Source organism: Anomaloglossus baeobatrachus, chromosome 8 (genome assembly GCF_048569485.1).
Source record: "Anomaloglossus baeobatrachus isolate aAnoBae1 chromosome 8, aAnoBae1.hap1, whole genome shotgun sequence".
Classification (NCBI taxonomy): Eukaryota; Metazoa; Chordata; class Amphibia; order Anura; family Aromobatidae; genus Anomaloglossus; species Anomaloglossus baeobatrachus.
Genome location: NC_134360.1, coordinates 208884834 through 208906507, shown reverse-complemented (window position 1 = coordinate 208906507; position 21674 = coordinate 208884834). Strand labels below are relative to the sequence as shown.

Here is a 21674-nt window from a genome sequence, read left to right as displayed (position 1 = left end):
AATAACTGGTTTAAAGACCAATTCAATCCGAGGAAACATCGGAGAACTGAACCATACCACATGAACAACATGTGTACCCGAAAAAACAGAAAAACCCCGAGAAAACAGGGCGGGTGCTGGGTCTCCCAATTGGAGCTAGAAGAAAAGGAATTTACGGTAAGTAAACAAAATTCCCTTCTTCTTTGTCGCTCCATTGGGAGACCCAGACAATTGGGATGTCCAAAAGCAATCCCTGGGTGGGTAAAAGAATACCTCATGATAGGGCCGTCAAACGGCCCTCTCCTACAGGTGGCCAACCGCCGCCTGAATGACTTATCTACCTAGGCTGGCGTCTGCCGAAGCGTAGGTATGCATCTGATAATGCTTGGTAAAAGTAAGTAGACTCGACCAGGTGGGTGCCTGACACACCTGCTGAGCCGTAGCCTGGTGCCGTAATGCCCAGGATGCACCCACGGCTCTGGTAGAATGGGCCTTCGGCCTTGAGAGAACCAGAAGCCCAGTAGAACTGTAGGTTTCAAGAATTGGTTCCTCGAGCCCCCGAGCAAGGGTGGATCTGGAAGCTTGCGACTGTTTACGCCGACCAGCGACAAGGACAAAGAGTGCATCCGGGTGGCGCAGGAGCGCCATGCGGGAAGTAGAACCTGAGTGCTCTCACTAGAACCAACAGATGCAAATCTTTCTGAAATTGATGGACTGGACGAGGACACAAAGAAGGTGAGGTGATATCCTGATTGATATGAAAATGGGATACCACCTTAGGGAGAAATTCCGGAACCGGACGCAGAACTACCCTGTCCTGGTGAAGGACCAGGAAGGGAGTTTGTATGAGAGCGTTGCTAGCTCGGAAACTCTCCTAAGAGACGAGACCGTTACTAGAAGGCCACTTCCCGTGAAAAACGGGAAGGGAGACATCCTTCAAAGGCTCGAAAGGCGGCATCTGGAGAGCAATTAGAACCTTGTTCAGATCTCAGGGCTCTAACGGCCGCTTGTACGGAGTGCTGAGAAGACAAACTCCCCGTAGGAACGTGCGTACCTGAGGAAGTCGTCGTTTCTGAAAAAATACAGATAGCGCTGAGACTTGTCCCTAAAGGGAACTGAGCGACAACCCATTTTCCTACCTAGATTGCAGGAAGGAAGGAAACATAGACGATGCAACCGGCCAGGGAGAAACACCCTGCGCCGAGCACCGAGATAAGAACATCTTCCACGTCCTGTGGTCAATCTTGGCGGACGTTGGTATGCTAGCCTGTCTCATGGTGGCAACCACGTCCTGAGGTAATCCTGACGACACTAGGTTCCAGGACTCAATGCCACCCCATCCGGTTGAGGGCCGTAGAATTCAAATGGAAGAATGGCCCTTGAGACAGCCAGTCTGATTGGTCTGGTAGTGCCCCCGGTTAGCCTACCGTGAGGCACCACAGAACCGAGTACCACAACATCCTCGGCCAATTTGTAGCGACGAGGATGGCGCGGCCGCAGTCGGTCTTGATCTAGCGCAGTACTCTGGGCAACAATGCCAGAGGTGGCACCTAAGGTAGCTGGAACTGCGACCAATGCTGAACTAAGGCGTTTGCCGCCAGAGCTCGATGATTGTGAAACCGTGCCATGAAGCTGGCACATTGTTGTTGTGCCGTGACGCCATTAGATCGACGTCCGGCCTCTGTCAGCGGCGCCAGATCTCCTGAAACCCGTCCGGGTGAGGAGACCATACTCTTTCGGCCACACCTCAGCGACTTAGGAAGTCAGCTTCCTAGTTTCCACACTTGGGATGTGAATTGTGGATATGGTGGATGCCGCGTCTTCCACCCACATCAGAACCTGCCGGACTTCCTGGAAGGCTTGCCGGTTGCGCGTTCTTCCTTGGTGGTTGATGTATGCCACCGCTGTGGAGCTGTCCGACTGAAGTCGGATATGCTTGCTTTCCAGCCGCTGTTGGAAGGATTGTAGGGCAAGATACACTGCTCTGTGTTCAAGAACATTGATCTGAAGAGTGGACTCTTGCTGAGTCCACGTACCCTGAGCGCTGTAGTGGAGAAAAACTGCTCCCCACCCTGATAGACTCGCGTCTGTCGTAACTATCGCCCAGGACGGGGATAGGAAGGACCTTCTTTTTGACCAAGAGGTGAGAAGAAGCCACCACCGTAGAGATTCCTTGGCCGCCTGAGAAAGAACGACGACTCTGTTGAGGGACGTCGACTCCTCGTCCCATTGGCGGAGAATGTCCCATTGTAGTGGACGCAGTAAAACTGCGCGAAAGGAACTGCCTCCATTGCTACCATCTTACGTAGGAAGTGCATGAGGCGTCTCAATGTGTGCGACTGGTTCTTAAAGAAGAGCTTGCAGCCCGTAGTGAATGCTGTTTGTCTAGCGGCAGCTTCACTATCGCTGAGAGAGTAAGAAACTCTATGCCTAGATATGTTATCGATAGGGTCGGGGTCGGATCTGACTTTAAAAAGTTGATGATCCACCCAAAACTCTAGAGAGTCTCCAGCGCAACGTTCGGGCAGTGTTGGCATGTTTCCTAAGAGAGTGCCTTGACAAGTAGATCGTCTAAATACGGGACCACAGAGTGACCCTGAGAGTGCAGGACTGTGACTACTGCTGCCCTGACCTTGGCGAAGACCAGTTGGACTGTCGCTAGCCGGAAGGTAGAGCTACGAACAGAGGGTGTTCGTCTCCTATAACGAAGCGTAGAAACGCTAGTGCTCTGGATCAATCGGCACGTGTGGATAAGCATCTTTGATGCCTAATGATGCTAGGAAATATCCTTGGGACCTTGAGGCGATGACATGGCGGAGGGATTCCATCCGGAACCGCCTGGTGTCCACGAGCTTGCTGAGCATTTTTAGATCCAGAACGGGACGGAACGGCCCGTTGTTATAGGTACCGCAAAGAATTTGGGGTAAAAACCGTGACCTTGTTCCTGAAGAGGAACGGGGGTCATCACTCTTTCTGCCTATAGAGTGCACCCTGTTTGCAGAAGAGCAGCGGCCCGGCCGGGAGGTGGAGAAATTCTGAAGAATCGAGTTGGAGGACGAGAAGTGAGCTCTATCCTGTACCCGTGAGACAGAATGTCTCACACTCAATGGTCATTGACCTATGGCAGCTAAATATCGCCAAGGCGGGAGAGCCTGCTACCGACCGAGGCCGCAAGTCATGAGGAAGCCGCCTTGGAAGCGGGTTTTCAGACTGTCGCTTTTTTGGGCGAGACTGAGCCCGCTAAGAATCTTAGCTCCTCTGATCCTTTTGAGTCCACATTGGACGAGGAAAAATGGGACCTGCCCGAGCCTCGAAAAGACCGAAACCCCGACTGCCTCTTGCTCTGTTGGGGTTTGTTGTGTCCGGGCTGAGGAAAGGATGAATCCTTACCCCTGGACTGTCTGATGGTTACATCCAACGCTCACCAAACAGTCGGTCAGCAGAAAAAGGCAACTGGTTAGGCAACCTTTTTTGGAAGCAGAATCTGCCTTCCATTCACTTAACGAGCAGACCAGGCTCTGCTTAAAAACACGGAGTAGCGGAGGCTACCGCCGCACGGTTCGCAGAGTCCAGGACAACCTGAATCGCGTAAGAAACAAATGCAGACATTTGAGAGGTTAAGGATGCCACCTGCGGCACAGATGTACGTGTAACCGTGTCAATCTGTGTAAGACAAGCTGAAATAGCTTGGAGTGCCCCAAGGGAGAGAATGCCGGAGCCAACGGTGCGCCGACAGCCTCATAGATGGCTTTCGACCAGAGATCCATCTGTCTGTCAGTGGCATCTTTGAGTTTGCAGTTCCATCTCCCACTGCAACTATGGATCTAGCTACAAGCCTGGAGATTGGAGGATGCCGCTCGGGACATTGGGTCCAGTCCTTGACCAAGTCAGGGGACAGGGATAACGTGTATCCTAAGCCGTTTGGAGAAGCGCATATCTGGATAAGCGTGGTGTTCCTGGACTGCCTCTCTGAAGGCAGAGTGGTCCAGAAAAATACGTGAAGCTGACTCCTCCACTGGAGGAGCTGTGAGAAATAACCCACATTCTATAGATGGACGCTATAAGATTATTTACTATGGCGTCACAATCAGGTGTATCCAGATTGAGAGCGGTCTCAGGATCAGAATCCTGAGCCGCTACTTCCGCCTCATTACACAGCGAGTCCTTCTGTTAGGACCCTGATGAAACCGAGGCCGCTCATAGCGAGCCCACTTAGGCTGTCTGGGACTGACGTCCGTGCAGAGCCGTGACTCTGGGATGCGTGTGACATTCCCGGAGCTGTTAGTTATTCACACTGAGGGGGGCCATGGATCAATGATTCAACAGTGCCCATATTGTGAGAGACATGTCCGGACTGCTAGGCTTCTAGTATCATAGCCATAGTCTCAGAAAAACTGTCAGTAAATACTGCAGACACCGTCCTCATCCCCTGGCCATTAGTGCATACAATGGGAGTCTATGTACCTGCCGGCCGTATAGCCGTACATGCTGTACCAGCTGTATAGAAAAACATGTGGTTCTGCACCTTTGTTTTACACAGAGAATATGCTGATAACTCCTCCGCATAATCCAGGAGGGTATATACAACGTGCGACCAAACAGTGCAATGTATATAGTACAAGCATATCTATAAGTGCACTTCTGCACTAGTGGGGTTAGCACCACAGGTGCTGCTTAACGCCTGTTACAGCGATTGTGTGACTATCAGAATGCCAGGGTCTTCCACACTTGTCTCTGTATCGTACAGAAACTGACACTAATGGCTGCCGGTGTCCTTGTAGAGAAGGAAGCCGTGGGCGTGCCTGAGAAAGTGCGGGAATCCGGACTCACAGTGCACACAGTGAGAGGGGTGGAGTATGCAAAACATACTCCAGCTCTCAGCTCTGCTCTATGCAGCGTCACGCCCCTACCCTGACTGTCAGGGCTGTGGGCGGTAACGAAGGGAGCTAGGCCCAGAAGCCGGGGACTCGAGTTAACAGCGCGGCCGCCGTAAAAGCGCGGGCCGCGCTGAAGTCCCCGGCGCACCACAAGTGCCAGCCGCGCCGCAGTTCCAGCGGCCGGCGCGACCGATGCATAGAAGTGGCCAGCGTCCCGCCCCTCTCCTGACTGGCAGGTCTGGGGGCGGGAACGAACGGAAGCAGGCCGCAAAAACCGGGGACTCTAGTTATCAGCGCGGCCGCCGTAAAAGCGCGGGCCGCGCTGAAGTCCCCGGCGCACCACAAGTGCCAGCCGCGCCGCTGCCAGCGGCCGGCGCGACCGATTCCTGGAAGTGGCCAGCGTCCCGCCCCTCTCCTGACTGGCAGGTCTGGGGGCGGGAACGAACGGAAGTAGGCCGCAAAAGCCGGGGACTCTAGTTATCAGCGCGGCCGCCGTAAAAGCGCAGGCCGCGCTGAAGTCCCCGGCGCACTACAAGTGCCAGCCGCGCCGCAGTCCCAGCGGCCGGCGCGACCAATTCCCATAAGTGAGCCTGCTTCAGCAAAGCTGAATGAGGCCATGGCACAGGCGCCGCAGCGCTGATGTCCCCCGGCGCACTACAACACCCAGCATGCTGCGGTGTGAGCGCCAAATGCACGGGGACACAGAGTACCTTGAGGAAGCAGGGCCATGTCCCTGATGTACTCCGCTCCATCCAGCATCTTCTCCAGGGGCTGTAGATGGAGCACGGTCTCAGTGCCTGGAGACCGGTAAATCCCACTTCACCCAGAGCCCTGTAAAAAGGGATGGGGAAGGAATCAGCATGTGGGCTCCTGCCGCCGTACCCGCAATGGGTACCTCAACCTTACAAACACCTCCGACATACAGTGGGGTGAGAAGGGAGCATGCTGGGGACACTATATGCCTTCGCACAAAGCACAAAACTGGTGAGCCAGTGATCCCACTGGGGGTGTATAGCCAGAAGGGGAGGGGCCTTACACTTTTAAGTGTAATACTTTGTGTGGCCTCCAGAGGCAATAGCTATACACCCAATTGTCTGGGTCTCCCAATGGAGCGACAAAGAAAACTATTTTTGGAAGAAATCCTAAACATTTGTAAACGAGCGCAGGGACATTGATGGTGAATTTTGCACAAATAACATTTAGCACTTGAGATGCGCAAAGAGATTGGCGCCCACTCTGGTACTCTATGGCTGTAGGACCAAGGCAATGCAAACTTCCAGGCAAGGCTTAATTCAGATGTCAGTGATTAATCCTGTTAACAAAAAATGGTCCGAGTTTCATCAGTGTTTCTTCATTTTATCAGCTTTTCTCGGCTGAAAGAAAAAAAAACCCACTGCAGGTTTCTCAAGCTTCTCCTATTAGACAGTCCTTGAAAAAGTGACCGCACCGGAATGTCATCCGAATGCTGTCTGATGACTTTGGTTCGTTTTATTTCCACGGACCCGTAGACTTGTGTCGCGCCCTAGGGCAGCCGAGGTGCTCGGATCCGGGTGGTCTGTGGCTCGAGTGGTCCCGGACGTGGTTGATGGTGGACACGTAATGAAATGGCAGGGGTTATTTACAAGTGATCATAAAGTTAATGTTCATGACGCCTCTTGCGGTGTTGCGGCTAAATGTAGGGAGCCGCCGCTGCAGAGTGTCTCTACTGGGGCTGATGGTATTGCAGCTAGTATGGTAGTCCCTCCGCAAGTAGGGTATTGCCCCAGAGGGTGTATGGTGCAGTGGACGTCGGAAGAAGGAGTCCAGACAGGTATTCAGTGCAACTGGTTTACTCACTTTGTGTTGTTAACTGGTTGCCCGAGGCTGGCTGGTTTTGCCTCTAGGTTCCCTTCGTCCCAGTGCCAGTCTGGTTCTCTGGTACCTTCTTCCCCTGCACCTGTCCCTAGTAAGTGGTTTCCCGTGGTATGGAACACTGGGGGTCCCCGTTCTATGGTTGTCCACTTCTGTCCGCCTGATGGTAGCGTGAACCCTGTGGGGTTGGAGTCTCTGGTCCTGTCCCCGGTTCTCCCTTTGCTACTGAGTCCTCGGATTCTTTAGGGTCAGCAAGGTCCTTGATGGTCCCCTCGCTGTGCAGGTGTTAATAAGTTGGCCTGGAGCGCTTTCCTGACCTAGGGTCCTGTACCCCATGGGTGCGTAGTTCCGGGAGTACTCCACCGGCAACCACTTCGCCCTGGGTACCAGGTCACCGATAACCCACGACAGCTTTGGCACCTCCGTCCGTCTCCGACTCTCCACTGTATTGTCTATAGTCTACTCTCACACTCCTCAGTCTGCCCCTCCCACATGGTCAACTAGTGGACTGGATTGGCTGCACCTCGAGGTGGCCATCCTTTGGTCCCACCCTAGCTAGGTACCATTATTTGAGGGATTGTTGGGGAAAACTGGGATTACCTGGGTTTTTGGGGTTACCGACACTGGGGTTCTGGGTCCCTAAGGGAGTAGGCCCTGCATCCTTGTGGGAATGCAGAACCTTGTAGCACCCTGATGGTTTCAGGGGCACTACACTTGCATTGGCAAGTGTGATCTTTGATGAACTTTGGACATGTCTATGATTTTGTACAGACCACCTAGTTTGCAAACCTAAATGGATACGTGAACAGTTCTGTAGACTACAATGGGTAAGAGTTCTATCTGTGAAAACTTGACGTCTAAATGAGCCTTTAGCACAAAAGCCCCCAGAACCTGGCCGAGGATATTCACACTGTCCTGTTCTGGCAGCCATCCATCTAAATGGCCATTTACACGCTGCGACATCGCTGACAATATATCGTCGGGGTCCCGGTGTTTGTGACGCACATCCGGCGCCGGTAGCAACATCGCAGCGTGTGACACCAAGGAGCGACGATCAACGAGCGCAAAAGAGACAAAAATCGTTGGTATATGAGAGGTCGCTCATTTACCAAAAATCGTTGTCTCATGCATAGCGAGGTGGTTCCTCGTTCCTGCGGCAGCACACATCGCTACGTGTGACACCGCAGGAGCGACGATCATCTCCTTACCTCCGTCCACCGGCAATAAGGAAGGAGGTGGGCGGCATGTTATGTCCCGTTCATCTCCGCCCCTCCTCTGCTATTGGACGGCTGCCGTGTGACGCCGCACGAACCGCCCCCTTAGAAAGGAGGCGGATCGCCGGCCAGAGCGACGTCGCAGGGCAGGTAAGTAGTGTGACGGGTGTTAGCGATGTTGTGCGCCACGGGCAGCGATTTGCCCATGACGCACAACCGACGGGGGCGGGTACGCACACTAGCGATATCGGTACCGATATCGCAGCGTGTAAAGTACCCTTTAGGCTATGTTGACATGTTCAATAATCATCCGTTAGAACGGATCCAGCAGCGATCCGTTGGCATAAAAAGTGTGAAAACACAACTTTCTTCGGCGCTCTATTGGGAGACCCAGACGATTGGGGTGTATAGCACTGCCTCCGGAGGCCACACAAAGCAATTACACTAAAAAGTGTAAGGCCCCTCCCCTTCTGGCTATACACCCCCAGTGGGATCACTGGCTCACCAGTTTTCTGCTTTGTGCGAAGGAGGTCAGACATCCACGCATAGCTCCACTGTTTGTAGTCAGCAGTAGCTGCTGGCTCTATCGGATGGAAGAAAAGAGGGCCCATATAGGGCCCCCAGCATGCTCCCTTCTCACCCGCGGTTGGTGCTTGTAAGGTTGAGGTACCTATTGCTGGTACGGAGGCTGGAGCCCACATGCTGTTTTCCTTCCACATCCCCTTAGGGCTCTGTGGAAGTGGGATCCTGCCGGCCCCCAAGCCCTGGGGCCGGGCTCCATCCACAGACCCATAGAACCTGCTGGATTGGGAGCGGGAGTGCCGTTCAGGGACAAGGCCCTGCAACTTTCAGGTACTCTGTGTCCCCGGCAGGCACGGACACTCTCAGGGCCTGCTGAGCGTTGTAGTGCGCCGGGGACAGTGGCGATGTACGCTGGGGGTTAGGTCACTGCAGCTTTGCTGGGTGACGTTGTGTATTGGGAACTACTGCGCCGACCGCTCCTGGAGCGGCGGCGCAGCTGCGACTTATGGTGCGCCGGGGGCTTTGCGCCGACCGCGCTTTTACGGCGGCGGCGCTTCTAACTTTAGCCCCCGGCTTCTGCGGCCTAGCGCCGCTTCGTTCCCGCCCCCACCCTGTCAATCAGGGTAGGGGAGAGACGCTGCTCAATAGGCAGCGCCGAGGGCTGGAGCTTTATTTACATGCTCCAGCCCTCTCACTAGGCACAAGGGGAAGCAGACTTCCCGCTCTTCGTCGGTGTACGCCCAGGGCCCGCCCCCCCTCTCCACAAGGACGCCGGCAGCCATTACACATGCGATCTGGCTGGGGAGAGGCAGCAGGCTCTGGGAGACCCAGACTAGAGGGATTTCTGGCGACCACACACCGCTCCTAAGCGGACGGTAAGCTGCACAGTAGTGCTGGCCCCTCTAGTGCCTCAGTGACATATTAGTGTACTTTTTTCTTGGTACCATATATATATATATAGTTGCACTGTAGGTCGCTTCTTGGCTGGACACCCTGTACTGCTCTGAGGAGGCAGCAACATGTCATCCGCAAAACGCAAGGCTGCCAAGGCACGGGCTGTGTGCACTGTTTGTACTGCATGTGGGGCTGATCTACCGGCAGGCTCCAATGATTCACATTGTGTGCAATGTTCAGTCCCAGTGGCACTTCGTCAGCCAGAGCCTATTGTGGTGGTAGCCCAGGCAGCGACGCCTGTGAACCCTGCCCCGGTGACGGGGACAGACTTTGCAGTGTTTGCTGATAAGATGTCTGAGGCCATGACAAAAATCCTGGAGACCTTGCAGGCCAGGCCAGTTCCTCAGACCATGGACACTGCTGTGGCTATGCTCTCTGGTCCCCCTCAGTTGGAACTAATCCGTACTTCAAGGGGGTCTCAGGCATCACAAGCTGAAGTCTCTGACTCAGATGACAGTCCCAGGCAGCCTAAGCGAGCTCGCTGGGAAAGACCCTCCACGTCATCACACTGCTCAGGGTCTCAGCGAGAAGAATCTCTCTGTGATGAGACTGAGGACGGGGATCAGGATTCTAATCCTGAGGCCCCTCTCAATCTGGATGCCCCTGATGGTGACGCCATGGTTAATGACCTTATTTCGGCCATTAATAGACTGTTGGATATTTCTCCCCCAGCCCCTTCTGCAGAGGAGGCAGCTGCACAGCAGGAGAAGTTCCATTTCCTGTATCCCAAGCGTAAATTAAGTGCTTTTTTGGATCACTCTGACTTCAGAGAATCAATCCAGAAGCACGACGCTCATCCAGACAAGCGTTTCTCTAAACGTTCTAAGGATACCCGTTATCCTTTTCCCTCTGAAGTAGCCAAACGCTGGACCCAGTGCCCAAAGGTGGATCCCTCAATTTCCAAGCTTGCGGCTAGATCCATAGTCGCAGTAGAGGATGGCGCTTCACTTAAAGATGCCAACGACAGACAGATGGACCTTTGGTTGAAATCTGTCTATGAAGCTATCGGCGCGTCGTTTGCTCCAGCATTCGCGGCCGTGTGGGCACTCCAAGCTATTTCAGCTGGTCTGGCACAGGTGGATGCTATCATGCATCCAGCAGTACCGCAGGTGGCGTCCCTAACTTCGCAAATGTCTGCGTTTGCGACCTACGCTATCAATGCTGTCCTAGAATCTACGAGCCGTACCTCTATGGCGGCCGCCAATTCTGTGGTTTTGCGCAGAGCCTTATGGTTAAAGGACTGGAAAGCAGATGCTGGTTCCAAAAAATGTTTAACCAGCTTGCCATTATCTAGAGACAGACTGTTTGGTGAGCCATTGGCTGAAATCATAAAACAGTCCAAGGGCAAGGACTCTTCCTTGCCACAGCCCAGAGCAAGTAAACCTCAACAGAAAAAGTGGCAGTCGAGGTTTCGGTCCTTTCGAGGCTCGGGCAAGCCCCAATTCTCCTCGTCCAAAGGGACTCAGAAAGGACAAGGGAGCTCAGATTCCTGGCGGGCTCACTCACGCCCCAGGAAAGCAAATGGAGGAACCGCTTCCAAGGCGGCTACCTCATGACTTTCGGCCTCCGCCCTCCGCATCCTCGGTCGGTGGCAGGCTCTCCCGCTTTTGCGACATTTGGCTGTCACAGGTCAAAGACCGGTGGGTAACAGACATTTTGTCTCGCGGGTACAGAATCGAGTTCAGTTCTCGGCCTCCACTTCGGTTCTTCAGAACCTCCCCACACCCCAACCGAGCAGATGCCCTGCTGCAGGCGGTGGACTCTCTAAGAGCAGAAGGAGTCGTGATCCCTGTCCCCCCTCTGGAAAGGGGGCGAGGATTTTACTCCAATCTCTTTGTGGTTCCAAAAAAGGACGGCTCCTTCCGTCCTGTTCTGGACCTAAAACTGCTCAACAAGCATGTGAACGCCAGGCGGTTCCGGATGGAATCCCTCCGCTCAGTCATTGCCTCAATGTCCCAAGGAGATTTCCTAGCATCAATAGACATCAAAGATGCTTATCTCCACGTGCCGATTGCTACAGAGCACCAACGCTTTCTACGCTTCGTGATAGGAGACGAACATCTTCAGTTCGTGGCTCTGCCATTTGGTCTGGCGACAGCCCCCCGGGTGTTCACCAAGATCATGGCAGCAGTGGTAGCAGTCTTGCACTCTCACGGACACTCTGTGATCCCTTACTTGGACGATCTACTGGTCAAGGCACCCTCTCAGGAGGCATGCCAACTCAGCCTGAATTTTGCACTGGAGACTCTCCAGGCGTTCGGGTGGATCATCAACTTCCCAAAGTCAAATCTGTCACCGACCCAATCACTAACGTATCTTGGCATGGAGTTTCATACTCTCTCAGCGATAGTGAAGCTTCCGCTGAGCAAGCAGCGGTCACTACAGACAGGGGTGCAGGCTCTCCTTCAAAGTCAGTCGCACTCCTTAAGACGCCTCATGCACTTCCTCGGGAAGATGGTGGCGGCAATAGAGGCGGTTCCGTTTGCGCAGTTTCATCTGCGTCAACTTCAATGGGACATTCTCCGCCAATGGGACGGGAAGTCGACATCCCTGGACAGGAAAGTCTCCCTTTCCCAGACGGCCAAGGACTCTCTGCAGTGGTGGCTCCTGTCCACCTCATTATCACAGGGAAGATCCTTCCTACCACCGTCCTGGGCGGTGGTCACGACAGACGCGAGTCTGTCAGGGTGGGGAGCAGTTTTTCTCCACCACAGGGCTCAGGGTACGTGGACTCAGCAGGAGTCCACCCTTCAGATCAATGTTCTGGAGATCAGGGCAGTGTATCTTGCCCTACTGGCCTTCCAGCAGTGGCTGGAAGGGAAGCAGATCCGAATTCAATCGGACAACTCCACAGCGGTGGCATACATCAATCACCAAGGAGGGACTCGCAGTCGGCAAGCCTTCCAGGAGGTCCGGCGCATTATGATGTGGGTGGAAGCCACGGCCTCCACCATATCCGCAGTTCACATCCCCGGCGTAGAAAACTGGGAAGCAGACTTCCTCAGTCGCCAGGGCATGGACGCAGGGGAATGGTCCCTTCACCCGGACGTGTTTCAGGAAATCTGTCGCCGATGGGGAAGGCCGGACGTCGACCTAATGGCGTCCCGGCACAACAACAAGGTCCCAACATTCATGGCACGGTCTCGCGATCAAAGAGCTCTAGCAGCAGACGCCCTAGTGCAAGATTGGTCGCAGTTCCGGCTCCCTTATGTGTTTCCACCTCTGGCACTCTTGCCCAGAGTGCTACGCAAGATCAGATCCGACTGCAGCCGCGTCATACTCGTCGCTCCAGACTGGCCGAGGAGGGCGTGGTATCCGGATCTGTGGCATCTCACGGTCGGCCAACCGTGGGCACTTCCAGACCGACCAGACTTACTGTCCCAAGGGCCGTTTTTCCATCGGAATTCTGCGGCCCTCAACCTGACTGCGTGGCCATTGAGTCCTGGATCCTAGCGTCTTCAGGCTTATCCCAAGGGGTCGTTGCCACCATGAGACAGGCTAGAAAGCCCACGTCTGCTAAGATCTACCACAGAACGTGGAGGATATTCTTATCCTGGTGCTCTGCTCAGGGAGTGTCTCCCTGGCCATTTGCATTACCTACCCTTCTTTCTTTCCTGCAATCGGGGTTAGAAAAGGGTTTGTCGCTCGGCTCCCTTAAAGGACAGGTCTCGGCGCTATCCGTCTTTTTTCAGAAGCGTCTAGCACGACTTTCTAAGGTGCGCACGTTCCTACAGGGGGTTTGCCATATCGTTCCCCCGTACAAGCGGCCGTTAGATCCATGGGATCTGAACAGGGTACTAGTTGCCCTCCAGAAGCCGCCCTTCGAGCCTCTGAAGGAGGTTTCACTTTCTAGACTTTCACAGAAAGTGGCTTTTCTGGTAGCGATCACATCTCTTCGGAGAGTGTCTGAGCTAGCAGCGTTGTCTTCCAAGGCTCCCTTCCTGGTCTTCCACCAGGACAAGGTAGTGCTGCGCCCCATTCAGGAGTTTCTCCCGAAGGTGGTATCCTCTTTTCATCTTAATCAGGATATTTTTTTGCCTTCGTTTTGTCCTCATGCAGTTCATCGGTATGAGAAGGATTTACATTTGTTAGATCTGGTGAGAGCACTCAGAATCTACATTTCCCGCACAGCGCCCCTGCGCCGTTCGGATGCACTCTTTGTCCTTGTCGCTGGTCAGCGCAAAGGGTCGCAGGCTTCTAAGGCCACCCTGGCTCGATGGATCAAAGAACCAATTCTTGAAGCCTACCGTTCTGCGGGGCTTCAGGTTCCATCAGGGCTGAAGGCCCATTCTACCAGAGCCGTGGGTGCGTCCTGGGCATTGCGACACCAGGCTACGGCTCAACAGGTGTGCCAGGCAGCTACCTGGTCGAGTCTGCACACTTTCACCAAACATTATCAGGTGCATACCTATGCTTCGGCGGACGCCAGCCTAGGTAGAAGAGTCCTGCAGGCGGCAGTTGCCTCCCCGTAGGGGAGGGCTGTCTTGCAGCTCTAACATGAGGTATTTCTTTACCCACCCAGGGACAGCTTTTGGACGTCCCAATCGTCTGGGTCTCCCAATAGAGCGCCGAAGAAGAAGGGAATTTTGTTACTTACCATAAATTCCTTTTCTTCTAGCTCTTATTGGGAGACCCAGCACCCGCCCTGTTGTCCTTCGGGATTTTTGGTTTGTTTGCGGGTACACATGTTGTTCATGTTGAACGGTTTTCAGTTCTCCGATGTTACTCGGAGTGAATTTGTTTAAACCAGTTATTGGCTTTCCTCCTTCTTGCTTTTGCACTAAAACTGGTGAGCCAGTGATCCCACTGGGGGTGTATAGCCAGAAGGGGAGGGGCCTTACACTTTTTAGTGTAATTGCTTTGTGTGGCCTCCGGAGGCAGTGCTATACACCCCAATCGTCTGGGTCTCCCAATAAGAGCTAGAAGAAAAGGAATTTACGGTAAGTAACAAAATTCCCTTCTTTTTTGTCCTTTTAGAAAAACTGATTTCAGCTGAATGTGTTGTGTTTTTTTTTTATTTTATTTTTTTTAACAGTGAAGTCTATAGAAAAAGGATCCTTTTAATAAGCCATCTGGTTTTCTTTCATTTGAAAAGGATCAATTTTTTGCTTTCTGGATCAGATTGAAATAGAATATAACAGATGGCTAGTTAACGGATCCGTTTTCTAGAGACTTCAAGCTGAAATTATTATTTTATTTATTTTTAAAAATGGACAAAACGTTGTCTGTACACCTCTTTTGCCAACGGGTTACTGTTGGACAAGTTAATAATAATATTTATTCACTTATATAGCGCCATTACTTCCACAGCGCTTTACATACATTGACATCTCTGTCTCCATTGGGGCTCACAATCTAAATTCCCTATCTGTATGTCTTTGGAGTGTGGGAAGAAACCGGAGAACCTGGAGGAAACCCACAGACTGCTTTCGGATGTTGTCCTTGGTGGGATTTGAACCCAGGACCCCAGAGCTGCAAAGGAACAGTGCAACCACTGAGCCACCGTGCCGCCCTAATGCAGGCGTCACACGAGACGAGCTATCGTGCGATGCGTCGTCGAGGGTCACGGTTTTCGTGACGCACATCCGGCATCGTTTTGTGTGACACCTCCGAGCGACGCAGAATCGCTCACAAATCTTGAGTCGTGTACACGTCGCTTATTTTTAAAAAATCGTTTATTTTTCATGGCGCCGGTTGTTCATTGTACCCGGGGCAGCACACATCGCTCCGTGTGACACCCCGGGAATGACGAACTACAGCTTACCTGCGTCCCGCAGCACCCGCCGGCAATACGGAAGGAAGGAGGTGGGCGGGATGTTACGTCCCGCTTATCTCCGACCCTCCGCTTCTATTGGCCGGCGGCTGTGTGACGTCGCTGTGACACCGAACGTCCCTCCCCCTTTAGGAAGAAGATGTTCGCCGCCCACAGCGAGGTCGCTCGGCAGGTAAGTGCGTGTGACGGGGGTTTAACGACTTTGTGCGACACGGGCAGCGATTTGCCCGTGACGCACAAACGACGGGGACGGGTACGATCGATTGTGAAATCGCACGATATATCGTACCGTGTGACGCCCGCATTAGTCTAGTTCTAACGGATGATTACTGGACAGGTGAACATACCCTAACAGTCAAGTAGACGCCAGACCAGGATACTGCAAAACTTATTGATCCTCTCTATTTATTGTGAATTATGTGGATAGATAATAAATGTTAGATCTTTTGAGGCCCTAAAATTGGGGCTCCACACAGATTGCTATTATTAGAATACTGAGTTCCCTGTTCTTCCTCGCCACCGTGGTGGAGCAGTGGCCGAGCTTGCATGCTTTCACTCAGTGGAGAATTAATCTTGCAGATCTGGATGCAAGGCTGCGTGCCCACGATCAGTGTTCACAGCGTTTTGGACATAGCATGCTACAGCTGCATCCAAAACGCTGCGTTGTACAGTACAAGCAGAGTGGATGGATTTCTAGAAATCCCGTGCCCACTGTGCTTGTTTTTCCCTCAGCAAAAACTGTCCTGTGGTGCAACTTCCCGAGCCGCAGCATGTCAATTGCTGTGGAGTCACAAGTGTGGTGCCCCTGAGCATGTTAGGGTGCCACAGGGAACTGCACCCCCTCCAAGGGATGCAGAGCTTACCCTCCATTGTTCCAGGTTCCACCCAATGATATTGCTAACAACCGCATTCAAATCCCAATCCACACTCACACCAGGACTAGACAGACAAACCAGTTGGTAGGTCTAGCTGGCAAAGGGCCGCCCACCGAGGGGTCAGGCAGACTTGTGGGAGGAGTGACAAGAGAATAGCAGTGACTCTCAAAGGGAGAGGTACTGGGAGTTGTAGCTCCCAGGAAAGTGAACAGTAGTAGCCCTCATAGTGTGAGGAGCAGGGGAGTTGGAGCTCCCGGGAGGTCGGACTAGATTGGGTCGCAGACAGTAGTCCGGGACCGGAGTAGTCGGGGACCGGTCGCCGTGAACTGGGAAAGGTGACCGATTGGTGCCGACAGCCTGGCCAGACTAAGACCCCAATAACCGGATCAGTACCGATCACAGCAGGGGGTACAGGACCCTAGATCAGGGAGTAGCTTCACGCAACCTGATAATTAACCTGCGAAGAACAGTTACTTTATGGACTTTCCCCCAGAGCTCAGAGATTGACGGTAATAACACAACGAGGGGGACAGGGTTTCCAGACGGACAGCAACCCACAAAAGTCCCGCGTGTCAGCCACCAAGAGCACAACTGCCATACATCTGGGCAGCGGGGACCCAACAGCTTTATGCCGAGGGAACACAACAAACACTAAATTTGTGCAAGGAAGTAGGCTTGCGTCCAAGATGCAGCAGGTCCTGATCATGGGCACATACTCTAAGGGGTACTTTGCACGTTGTGACATTGCTACTGCGATCTCGTCGGGGTCAAATTGAAAGTGACGCACATCCGGCGCCAGTAACGACGTCACAACGTGTAAAGCCTAGAAGCACCAATAAACGATCGCAAAAGCGTCGAAAATCGGTGATCTGTGTAGTGTCGGTCATTTCCATAATTTAGCTGCAGCGTCAGGTACGATATTGTTACTTGTTCCTGCGGCAGCACACATCGCTGTGTATGAAGCCGCAGGAGCGAGGAACATCTTCTTACCTGCGTCCCGCCTGCAATGAGGAAGGAAGGAGGTGGGCGGGATGTTTACGTCCCGCTCATCTCCGCCCCTCCGCTTCTATTGGACGCCTGCCGTGTGATGTCGCTGTGACGCCGCACGACCCGCCCCCTTAGGAAGGAGGTGGGTCGCCGGCCAGAGTGACGTCACAGGGCAGGTAAGTGCGTGTGAAGGTGCCGTAGCGATAATGTTCGCTACGGCAGCTATCACAAGACATTGCATGTGCAATGGGGGCGGGGATTATCGCGCTCGGCATCGCTACAATCGGCTAGCGATGTCGCAGCGTGCAAAGCCCCCCTTATTCTCAAAGTTGTGTTCATGTATGCTCGACCAATGCACCCTGCAAGTATTTACTGCAAATATGGAGAGAAGGAAGGACGAATTTGGTAATCTGACAATGGGCAATGCTTCCATGGAGGTCTCCAGTTTGCGCTCACAAAACATCCTCCACACTGGACACTAATTAATTGTAAAAATCTGCAATAATCCTTTTCTGCCACTAAAATACACCGTGACTTTTCTGCCTGGAAATATCTACAGCGTATACAGCCTGCTGTCAATTAACGGTATCTCCACCGATCATCAATATAAGAAATTTCAGTACAAATACAAAATATCTGCTACATCAAGCAAAATATTCCATTTTAGAATTTTTAATTTCTGATTTTCTGACTTGTTTTTTTTTCTCCCCCTTCTCCGTTTAGATTCCAGATGCTTTATGCAGACTGCTACATGAGCCGTGAAGAATTCTGGGACATGTTTGATGGATCCTTGTATCAGAAGCTGAGGCAGAAGCTGGGTTGTAGGAACGCCTTCCCGGAGGTGTATGATAAAATCTGCAAAACCGCACGCCACTGAGCGAGAGACATCTACTGCAGAACGGGATGGTTTGTTTTTTTTTAATTTTTACCAAGATCCAAATTAAAAGCCTTTGTCATAAACTTCAAGTTCCTTCAGCTTATTGTGGCAACAAACCTCCAACACTGGCGCCCAACATCACCGAATTGGATCCATTATTGCATTTTATCTATCATTGCAAAGTGATCAGTGCCATCCCTACAGCAGGTACCATGCTCATATATCCTCAGGGTGCCAGTGAGACGTCTACTAAACCTATGAAGAGTCGCTTCCTCACTGCCCCAGACAAATCCACCATGCTCCCTGGAAAGCGAAGACAATTACAATAGCTCTGAAGAGTCCTGCGCAGCCATGATGGCTTCTTCTCCAGAACCGCTGCCACTGTTGTCCATCGAATATAACTGCTAAAAAAACCCACTTTATTTGTAATTGAATGTGAACTTTGGCCATCAAAGGGTTAATCCCATCTCAGCCATGAAAGGGGAAAAACTGTATCAAGGCAGGGGGCAGCTTCTCTCCGCTGCGTACCTCCCATTCATTTCTATGGGCGTTATGGAAAAAATGCAATGCAGCTGTGCTGAGTTGTTCTCGCAGCCTTGCCTTCCGGTGGTCGATACCGGGATACAGTAAGGCTAGGTTCACATTTCCGTTGTTTTGCATCAGTCGCAATCCGCCGCTCTGATGAACAACGCAATCCGTTTGGTGGATTCCGTTGTTTCCCACAGACTTATATGAGGGGCGGATTGTGACTATTGCCCTTGCGTTGCATCCTCTGCCCGACTGATCAGTCGTGGAACGACTGACCGTCGGGCGGCAGGAACGCAGAGTGTAATGTTTTTTTGAGCAGCGGAATGCTTAGGATTTCGCTGCGCATGCTCTCTCTCGGCAGCCGAACGATCAGCTGATCACCCGGCGGCCGGCTTCTGTGAGCGATCAGCTGATCACCCGGCGGCCGGCTTCTGTGAGCGATCAGCTGATCACCCGGCGGCTGGCTTCTGTGAGCGATCAGCTGATCACCCGGCGGCCGGCTTCTGTGAGCGATCAGCTGATCACCCGGCGGCTGGCTTCTGTGAGCAATCAGCTGATCACCCGGCGGCCGGCTCCTGTGAGCGATCAGCTGATCAGCCGGCTCCTGTGAGCGATCAGCTGATCACCCAGCGGCCGGCTTCCGTGAGCGATCAGCTGATCACCCGGCGGCCGGCTTCTGTGAGCGTTCAGCTGATCACCCGGCGGCCGGCTTCTGTGAGCGTTCAGCTGATCTCCCGGCGGCCGGCTTCTGTGAGCATTCAGCTGATCTCCCGGCGGCCGGCTTCTGTGAGCGTTCAGCTGATCTCCCGGCGGCCGGCTTCTGTGAGCGATCAGCTGATCTCCCGGCGGCCGGCTTTTGTGAGCGATCAGCTGATCTCCCGGCGGCCGGCTTTTGTGAGCGATCAGCTGATCTCCCGGCGGCCGGCTAATGAGAGTGATCAGCTGATCGTTCTCTCTCTCTCACATTTTACAACAAAATCCGACAATGAATTCTTATTCTTGTCACCCGTTGTACAACGCATCAGTCACAAGCGTCAAGCATGTGACTGATGCAAAACAACTGAAATGTGAACCTAGCCTTATTCCTATCCCAGCCATGGAAGGCTGAAATGTCTGAATGTCTCTCAAAAGCCAAAAAGTTGTTTGGATGATGCAGCCAAAAGATGACAAAGCTTGTCAGTATATCTGGATGCAAGCCAGCAAGATACTTTATTAAATGACTTTTTTGTGTGTGTAATCCTTTCTTTTTGTATTATAGGGCAGTGTGTTGTATTGTGCTGCTTTTGGAATTTTTTTTTTTAGGGAGACTTAAGGGGGCTTTACACGCTGCGACATCGCTAATGCGGAGTAGTTGGGGTCACGGAATTTGTGACGCACATCCGGCCGCATTAGCGATGTTGCTGCGTGTGACACCGATGAGCGATTTTGCATCGTTGCAAAAACGTGCAAAATCGCTCATCGGTGACATGGGGGTCCATTCTCGATTATCGTTACTGCAGCAGTAACGATGTAGTTCGTCGCTCCTGCGGCAGCACACATCGCTATGTGTGACGCCGCAGGAACGAGGAAGCTCTCCTTACCTGCCTCCCGGCCGCTATGCGGAAGGAAGGAGGTGGGCGGGATGTTCCGGCTACTCATCTCCGCCCCTCCACTTCTATTGGGCGGCCGCTCAGTGACGTCGCACGGACCGCCCCCTTAGAAAGGAGGCGGTGCGCCGGTCACAGCGACGTCGCCGGGCAGGTAAGTATGTGTGACGGGTCTGCGCGATGTTGTGCGGCACGGGCAGCGATTTGCCCGTGTCGCACAACAGATGGGGGCGGGTACCCACGCTAGCGATATCGGGACTAATATCGCAGCGTGTAAAGTAGCCTTTACAGAGAAAACTGGCCAGTCTTAAAGGGGAACTCCTCCACTAATTATTGAAGGGGAGTTCCATATATTAATTATTCATGTCAACTTTGACTACTAATAATATATAGGGATGAGCGGACTCGCAGATAACACGGACCTGACGATCTCGGTTATCTGGTTTTTAAAATCCGGTTCCGGGCTGGATTGCCGTCCCCATACAAGTCTATGGGGACCAGAATCCAGAGATTAAAAATGTTGGTAGAAGGGATAGGGGAATAGGAGCCGGTGCGCTGTACTCGCTGAGGCTCCGAGTTGGCTGTACACTGCTTCCAGGCTGCGCATTCACTTTCGGGGCCACACATTATCCTTCATTGCATATGCACGGCTTTCCCCCCCAATTGGTTACAGCAAAACAAGCGCCCATGCTTAGTGACAACATGTCTGATCAATCTGATGTCTTCCAATCATAGACCCGGTCTGCGGGTTAGTAGCGTACAGTAAAAACAAATAAATAAAATATTTGGCCTAGGGTCCCCCCATATTATGATACCCAGCACAGATAAAGCATACAGCTACAGGCTGAAGCCCTCAGCTGTCTGCTTATCTTGGCTGTGTATGAAAATAAGAGGTGCTTTTTTTTTTTTTTATATTATTTAAATAAATAATTTTAAAAAATGACGTGCGGTCCCCCCCAACTTTGATACCCAGCAATGATAAATTCCAACAGCTGGGGGTTGGTCTTCTCAGGCTGGGAGATCCAAGCTTATTTTCGGTCTCTGCAGGCTGAGATGTAGCAGTGCCAGGACTGTCGTGGGACATTGTGTAGATTATGGCGAAACTTCAAGGGTCTTTTTCAGATTAACAAAGAGGGGAAAGAGGGTGCTGTCTTTTATTTAAAATAAAAGATTTTTCACTGTGTTTATTTATTTTTACGTATAGAATTAGTGATGGACGCTTACTGACAGTTGTAAGCTGTCATTAACTCCTCAGTACCCGATTGCCACCGTACCATGGCAATCGGAAAGAACTGGGTAAAGCTCCGGGGTTGTCGCAGCTAATGGATGCTGGGTATCAAAAATTCTGGGGCGGAAGGGGACTGCGTCTGTTTTTTTATTTTAAATTATTTATTAAGATATTTTTTTTAAAAAGCCGCATGAGGTTCCTCTAAGGCCCTGTGCGCGCACTATAGATTTGTTTCTTCAGCGAAAAACGCACCTCTGCCAAAAAAAAAAACGCATGCGTTTTGGTGTGTTTTTGTCCTTGCGTTTTTTACACATTATCAATGGCAAAACACAGAGAACATTGCAGGGACCTGCAGGAAAGAAGTTGCATGCTAATTATTTTTTCTGCAGAAAAACTGCAGCAAAATTTATAAGGAAAAAAGCA

The 21674-nt window shown here is 52.3% G+C and overlaps 1 protein-coding gene across 1 annotated transcript in view; it reads left to right on the top strand.

The window, feature by feature from the left end:
* DHCR24 (24-dehydrocholesterol reductase) overlaps window positions 1–19674 on the top strand; it is a 58989-nt gene extending 39315 nt beyond the window's left edge. Inside the window, exon 10 of the mRNA XM_075320130.1 lies at window positions 17756–19674. Coding sequence (XP_075176245.1) covers window positions 17756–17909 — 154 coding nt within the window. The 3' untranslated portion in view covers window positions 17910–19674. The remainder of the gene's footprint in view (window positions 1–17755) is intronic.
* The last annotated feature ends 2000 nt before the right edge of the window (window positions 19675–21674 follow it).